At 45.4% G+C, this 8,400-nt stretch overlaps 1 protein-coding gene across 1 annotated transcript in view; it reads right to left on the minus strand.

Annotated features, from left to right (window-relative positions):
* Positions 1-2,063: 2,063 nt before the first annotated feature.
* klhdc8b (kelch domain containing 8B) overlaps positions 2,064-8,400 on the minus strand; it is a 103,867-nt gene continuing 97,530 nt past the window's right edge. The window contains exon 5 of the mRNA XM_068597287.1: positions 2,064-5,351. Within this exon, the coding sequence (XP_068453388.1) occupies positions 5,155-5,351 (197 nt within the window). The 3' untranslated portion in view covers positions 2,064-5,154. The remainder of the gene's footprint in view (positions 5,352-8,400) is intronic.

Below are 8,400 nucleotides of genomic sequence, written 5' to 3' on the forward strand. Positions count from 1 at the left end.
GCTCTCTTTGTTCGGTGTTTCTCAACCTGCCGTCGGAAGCAGAAGAGGGATTTTACTCCAATTAGCCTGACACAAAAAAGAAGATTCATGAGACTTTCTATTGAAAGACATTTTAGATTTATAAGGGACCTTCTCAAAAAAAAAAAAAAATAGACACTGATAGGGTTGGAGAGGAAAAAAGAAAGGAAAAGAAAAGAAAAAGCAGATGGGAGAGAGTCAAAAGAGAGATGGCTCTGGCAAAAGGCCCCCACTTCCTCTGGGACTGCAGTGTGGCATGTAAACTGTAACAAAGAGCTGGAGAGACAGAGCGACCGCAGAGGAGACATCGTGCATCCTCCAGACAGTAATGGTTGGCGACCGTGTGTGGCGTGGTGTCAGGATTTTGGACAAGCTCACACACAGACACACACACAGACACACACACACACACAAGCATGCGAGCACAAACTCACAGAAAGCCTTTAAGAAGGTGACATGTCAGATTTCCTTTTGTCGTACAGTAAGTTACTCTGAAGCCGCGCTTACTAATGAAAAGACTTTGTGAAGTGTGAGTTCCGCTCAGCTCTTCTGGGTGTTTTTGTGTCTCCCGGCACGTCGTTTTGATTTTGCAGCCCGTGTGTTTGCTATTTGGTTCAGTCACAGCTGGACAAAGTCAGCTGGTGAACACTTGGGAGCATTTTGCAGCTCACCAGCCAGATGTTTCAGGATGTTCTCACTCCCAGTTTGTAGAATATTGATGCTCGCTCAGTGGCCCTGCGCTGCAAACGAGCACGCTCCAGGGTCACTTTGGGGTCAGTGGCGGTTTTGGACGTGTTCAGGTTAAGCCCGTTATATCGTGTCTTTTCAAAATAAGCTTTAATCGTAGGTTTACAAAGTTTTTGAGTTGAGTGACAGAGTACTTGTTTAAGTTTAGGAAAAAAGCATGGTTTGATTTATGTGATATAACTACGCTTGTAGCTTAACTGCCGTTCCTAAAATACAGAAGTTGCGTCACTTTTGCAACTACAATCACATAATGCTGACTTGGTTTCACACGGGACACAAACAGCTGCCTCCTGTGTGAAAGTTCTGTGCTGGTTTGACCCGTCTAACCTGTTTGTGTCCTCCAACAGCTGCTCGGACCGTCAAAAAAGAACGCGGATGGGTACACAATGAAGTGTGTTGAACGCCTGGCGTCTCATGCCGGCTCTTAAGGGTTTGTATTATATGCACAAACCAATACTGTGGTATTTGACTAAATGTGTGAGAACAGGTCCGATATTTCCCTCAGGAGCTGCCGGGTGAATATTAGAAAACATAAATCCAAACCAAAGTGGCTCCTGGTGTCTCCAGCTTGTGCTGCTGCCCCTTAGTGGTCAACAAGAAATCAGCCAATGGAGCTTTAAGATCGAGTGGATCAAGGTGGCCGGGTTGCCAGTCCTCCCCTGCGGCCCCATTAAAGAGGATTTTATAAAGTACCACAAGCCTCATAAGTATTAATGGCCTCACTCAAGGTCATAATACTTGTTCGGGGGCATGCGCTGCATGAGCAAGTGGCTTGCAAATATATGCTACCGTGACATAAAAATAAAAGATGATTTTCATCTTTCTCCCACACACACACTCTCACACACAGCAGTGGATTCAAGTAGGCTGATCCGTGTTGAATGGCGAGGGCAACCAGCAGTGCTGTTTCAGACCAAATGTTCTCTCCCGGCCTTTGTTAATGTTGCCAGACAGACCTGCGAGTGATGGACTGCATTCTCCAGTGAACAGGTTTGCTCTTGGCTCTCAAACACAAAGGGCGTGTATGTGTGTGTGTGTGTGTGTGTGTGCACGTGTAGACGTGTGATGGGCTTACACCTAACACACTCAATTAGATGCACACAACGCTGCACCAGAAATAGCCGACCCCTCAATTGGCATCTCATCTGAGACGCAGTGGCTTCAGTGCTCTCTCACAGCAACACGAGTCTGACTCTGTTAACGAGGTCTGACCAGATGGTGCAGACCTGACACATGTATGAAACCAGGCATGACAGGTAAAAAGATACGTCTATCTCTGTCTGTGTGTGTGTGTGTGTGTGTGTGTGTGTGTGAAAACAAGGCATATACTGGGGGTTCAGAGATAGCTCCCTCTTGCTGTAAGTCTCTGACTTATCTGTCTGACTCTTTACGAATACAGTTCCCTGTATTGAGAGACATGGTTGGTCAATTCCATTTCTCATGCAACTGAAACAATTGTTCGGTCATTTCACTTTTAGAATGTAGCGTATGAACGTCGTCTCTGAACGATGCCCCGTGCAAAGAGGCTGCAGGCGTATTTCTGCTCATATTTGTGCAGCTTTTAGAAAAAGCACAACTAAGTGCTTTGACTAAAGCTGCTTTAGTTGCAAAACAAAAGCCTTTCATTCGCTGAATAAATAACATTAAGTTTCACACTGAAGTGTGTCAATAAAACGTTTTACATGAAGCAGGAACCCATCATTTTTAGGCTGAACCATCTGGGACCAAGCCATATAGACTCTTGAGTTACAGCACATTTTCATTATTCTGATTAGAGGAGCTGATTGCATCACTGTGACGTAATGGGCAGGAGGAGGGAGGTCGACAGGCTGCTCGCCACCCGGTAAGGAAAGAAACCGGGTGATTCCTTTGTTTTCTACCCAATCGAGCCTGCTGTCCAGAAGTCCCTGAACCTGTCACAAAACATTCTGTCATCTTTCACCCCACAAAGCCTGACCTCAGCCAAAACAAACCAAATCTCCAACAAACGTCTTTTGAGTATCATTCACTGTACACTCTTACCATGTATGGTTCATCGGTTTGTCTCTTGTTGCACCCTTTTTGGTTCCTTGTAGAACCTTTTATAAAGGTTTCTGCCTGGAAACTGTTCAGAGGGTTATACCAACAACCCAATACGTTATATGTCTATCTGTGAAAGCTTTCACCCAGAACCCAAATGAAACGCAATTATGTGGTTTTAGGTGGAACGTCACCCTTCAGGATAACCCTTTTAATGACCCTCCGCGTCATCAAAAGTGACATTGAAAAGACAATGGTGAACCACGGCCCTGGATTCACGTTGATCATTATTTACATACAGTTATCTGTATGTGAACAGCAGCTTCACTGGGAGGACAAGACTAAGCTCTTGGTGGTCAGTAAAGACCTCCAAACTGTAGGCCTGTTAGACCTCAGTAAGTTGTTTGCTGTTCCTACATCCAACAAGTCAAATACTAGCGCCTAGTCAGCGCGCCTCGGCATCTGCTACCCAGGAACATCTGCAACTAGAGTAGCACAGTAGTACTAAGTATAAACAGCGAGAACATCTGTGTATGGAAGGTGGGACGTGAGAGGTCATGATGGGTCAAACAAATACAGGATCCTCACCTGCGAGACCTTTATTCGTGTACTGTGTGAAACTAAGACAACGTTGACTTATTTTACCACAGTTTTGTCTCGTAACTTCTGTACTTAGCTAACTCCAGCAAGGTACCACACATAGGCATTGACATGACGAACGTTTTGCTTTTATCTAAACCACATTTGCGAAGCTTAACTAAGTACTTCTGTTGCCTCAATCTAACCAAACACTTTGGTTGCGTAAGTAAACCAGAAACTAACTAAACCTACGTTGGAAATTTATTTTTTAAAAAGAGACTGAATGCAGGGGTAAAGTGACAAGTCCAACGCTGAGGCTTGATGGCGACTGACCAAGAGCTGACGAGTTGGGAGTGAGGATGTGTCGGACCGCTGAGTGTGGAGGCTTTGGAGTGCTTTAACAGAGCTGGGTTGAGTAAGGTACTGCAACCATATTTACTTTTTTATACTCAAAAAAATCATGGTCATAATCACTGAGGTTAGACCAAAACGTGCTATTTCAGGGACTTCCACTACTCCGGCAAAAAAACAACACACTGCATCATAATCATCTGATCAAATCCATACATAATCTATCCTATTTTACATCCTCCTGGCTTAAACCTAGAGTTTAATTGTAGAGTCAAATTGTTGCCCAGGTATCAGCACTTCAACATCCTCTTCTGGTTTTCCCCCATCATCAGCCAGATGACGACATCAAGTCGAGCTAAATAATACAATGTACCGCTATCACTCAAAATAACTCAAGAGGAATACAACATGTCAGTGGGCTGTTGTTCATCTTGTTATTTATCTGTATGGCTGCTTCAGTGCAGCAGCTGTGAGTAACTCTGCATTCGCTCCACGAGCAACTGCATCCTTGTGCTACTGTGCGATGGACCGTTTGAGCCTTGGTGGTTGATTGGGATTGATTGCTGCGGCGCTAGGAGAGGTGGACAGATGGGCAGCGGAGCGCGGTGCCGCCAAGTTCGACCACAGTCAGCTTTTCTGCAACTAGGAACAAAGGAAACACAGTGACTGTGGTCAACGGAGGCCAAGCGCTTCACTCGTTGTAGAAAAATGGCCAATCTTCTACAAGCAGTGTGGACGCATGTAGAGGGACAGTGGTATTGACGCTGCAGTAGCGCTTGCTCGTGGCGCTTGTTTGCGGCGCGAACCTTCACACATATGCGACAAAGAGAAAGAAAGAAGAAGAAGAACCAAAACAGACATTCACATACCTAGAACATCACAGTCTAAAACTCAGCCGTTGTTTTCTAAGGTCATAGAAAAGTGTCCGAGCTCACTGTCGCAGCATCAGAAACGGAAAGGGACGCTCCCGCCAAAAAGAAAAAGAGTTACAGATATGGCCCTATCTTCCTTTAAATATCCAGAAAAGTACCCTGCTTTTATTCTGAAAAATGCTCAACAGGTCAAAGGCGTGTTGTTTCTCCAGACACCATGTATGTGTGTGTGTGTGTGTGTGGGTTTTTTTCTTCTCCCTCTAAATTTCCCCAGAGTAGAAAAGCTGTCCATTTTCTTGTCCTTGTCGGTCACGTCAGTCGGCTTGAACGTCCTTTCATCTTGTACTCCTCCGTCTCTGCTGTTGAAAATGCTCTTGAGCGTCCAAATGTGTTTTTCCCCAAAATCCGAGTTGTGTGCGAGGAATCCATCAGTTGGACATAACGGTAGAAAAATTGCAGTGCGACCCCGCAGATCCATTTCCTCTGTGCTAATGCACGCACATGAATTAAATATCGATGCCGGTGTGGGCTCCTGTGTGTGTGTGTGTGTGTGTGTGTTTTGCGCGTGTCACACCGTTTCCGGTAAGCAGAGGGCTTCCACGGCATTACTGGGTCCCTGGGCAACTCCACCGATGACAAAGAGCATGTTGGCCGCATGCAGGAGTGCAGAAGAGCAGCGTGCAGTCAGCATGGGCGCCACGTACTCCCAGCGCCGCTTCACCGGGTTGTAGCTCTCCACCGTGCCCAGCGGCGTTGGCTCGTTACCTGCGAAAAGGAAAAAGGAACACGTGAGGAAGACAGCGGTTATGTACGAATGCAGCCAGGCTTCCCTTCAGCTTGGAGAACAATTGGAAACAACAAATATGCACAGCTTGAATTTACAGTCTGAACGAGATCCCAATTGAGCTTGTTCAATTTGATTACATTTTTGATTATTAATGATTACTGCGCTGCCATTTTGAAAGACAGGAAGTCAGAGAACACCTTACACGATACGTCAGAGCGATGCATTTGTTGGCTTTACAAAGTTCAATATTCATTTGGTTCTAGTCGCCGTCAACGCATTCCTTGCTTTCATAGTGGTCACAGACACACAGACGCACATACACACACGCAAACACACGCACACATACACACACATACACGCACAAACACACACCATTAAAATGTATCACTTCAAGATTATTCATGACTTGTCTCATCAGCATCTTTTAAACACGCGACACACTCTTGGACTGCACGGAGAGCGAATGCAAACACACGTGCGCACACACAAATGCACACACATTAAATCAAAGGTAACACCTCCTACGGCAACGTGATGGAGAATCCCCACGACTCCATCACCCCCTGGAGTCATGAACACACAAAAATAGTCTCTGAATAATAACACCAACATCGTCCGTTTCTTAAAAGAGCTTTTGTCGGCAGCTTCAGGGAAGCTGGTTTGAAACCATGCTTTGTGCGATCGGCGTGACCTTCGGCCTCCAAATTTTAATCAGCTCATATTTGAATCCAGGTGGACGTCCGTGCCACATTTGAAGAAATTCCCGCCTGGCGTTTCTGAGATATCTCGTTTGACGTCGTTGACTGGCGGACGCTTTAAAACTTCAGTCAGTATCCGTTCCATTTTAAATTAGTGCATTGTGTTTGATATTTTCACGGAACGATAAACATCTGAGGAAATCTTCTTGGTATCATAGCATCTGATGAAAAGAATATCTATGAAAACATCAGCTGGGAATTTTTTTCAATGTCCTGCGATATTTAATAATTAACATACTGCAGGTGTAAGCAGACTTCTTTTATCTTTACCTTTTTACTCTCTCTCACACACACACACACACACACACACACACACACACACACACACACTTATGTAGTTTGATAACCACTAAACATGAATACAGTAGTGATGTAATGGTGGTTTATCTTCCATATGTTCCATAGTCAGGACTTTTGAGTTTCCTTCCTCAGAATTCTTGTCTGTGACTTATGAACCACCTGATTCACCAAAGCCCAAACCGCCATTTTAAAAATACAAAGCTGTATTTCTCTTGAAAAGCTCCTGGTTATTGATAAAAGATGAGTGTAAAAGCTGTCAGTGCACTGGGGCTGAAGGTTCACGTTGTTTAGAGAAGCTCAGTAGCAGCCGCGGTGTTGAAAGCGGAGCAGCAATGTTATCTACGACATGTTGAGTCTCCTCTCCTTGCTCTACGTCTCCCTCCCTCTCACCTCAGGTACAAACGCTCAGCGCTTAGTTGTCGCCGTCGCCATGGTGACCCGCATCGCAGCGAGTCCCCCATAATGATATGGACCGGTGTGTGTGTGTGTGTGCGGGTGTGTGTGGCGTTTGTGTGCGTCCGCGGAAAACCATTATCATCATTTTGTTGGAAGAACAGAGGGCGGCGCCGAGTCGGCCTTTTCAAAGTAATCTGCGCCAGTTCACACACTCTCTCACACACACACACACACACACACACACACACACACACACGCACACACACTCGTTGCTGCTCTTGGAGCTCAAAGGCTTCCTGCCGTTGCTTTGATTCACGGCCGACAGACGTCATGTCAATTCACCAGCCGCTCCTCTTGTCCTCCTTTCTGCTCCCTCTCTCCTCCTGACCTCTATTCATCCTCTCCACTTCACTTCCATCATTTTTTTTTTTTTGTTGCTATAATCCCCTTTGGCTCTTCCTGCCTTGCCTTTAGCTCATTCTTTTCCTTTGTCTTTTCTTTAATCAAATTTCTGCTCCTTTTTTCTTGACTCGTCTCATCTCTTCTCATCCTGCTCTGCTCAGCCCAACTACTCTCACCACGTCCGCCTTGCAGCCACTCACTAAGTCTCCATTAGCGTCACGCTTACGTCAACTTTAACACGGTTGGATCTCATCAGTCATTGATTAACGGCGCGTTCAGGGACTGATTTGTATTAATAAATTGTTGTAATTCACTTGGAAGTTAAAGACACTGTCCTCCAACCTGCTTCTACTTGGGCACTGTACTGCGGTTTCAGAGTCAAAGAATACTAGACAGGCCGCACATAAGCAGTATCCACGGTTGAAAAGACACATTTTGCCGTTATGTTTTCAACACATGTCAACATATTCGGGTGATGAAGGCTGAGAATTAATCAGACCAGAAACTGTTGCTTAAAAAAATGCAAAAAGTCTCTCAGTTGCTCTCTGTATTTCTTCTGGGAGGCATTTTCAGCTTCAATATCAGATAAATCCTCCACTGTTTCCATCTCTCTCCGTCAGCATTACCCTTTCCCGGAGCCCACAAGCGGTCTTTGTTCTCACAAGCATTCTTTGTGTCTTTTCTGCTCACCTTCCCGCGGCTTCTCGTCGCTTCTGTTTCCAGACAGCGAGACAATGGCGCAGCACTTCGGGGTCAGAAGGGAGCACACAACACACCCGCAGAGGAGTTAATGTTTGAAATGTAAACGACATCATTACAGGCCCTTGTTACTGCACTTATCATATTCGAGCAGGTAACTCCCTACACTCATCCTTGACCTTCTTTCTCGCCTCTTCTGACAACCCTAATGATAGTGTCGTATAAGCAAGATGCGTTTTCAGTGGTCAACTGGCAATTTCATAATAAATTCGTACAGATTTAGCCTTTGTAAAGATATCCTGTTTCAAAGATCCATGATTCGCTAGTCTACGGTAACTTGCGCGGTAGTGCTGTCAACTACAGACGCAGAGCTTTCTAATGTATCTGAACAAACCTGACATGGAAACACACAGCGGCCAGCCGCCAACGCAGTCAAACTTCACATTTCCCCGCCACGCTGGCAGAAAGAAGT

This window comes from Clinocottus analis, unplaced genomic scaffold, assembly GCF_023055335.1.
Source record: "Clinocottus analis isolate CAN_PGR_092001 unplaced genomic scaffold, fCliAna1.0.p SCAF_4, whole genome shotgun sequence".
Lineage (NCBI taxonomy): Eukaryota > Metazoa > Chordata > Actinopteri > Perciformes > Cottidae > Clinocottus > Clinocottus analis.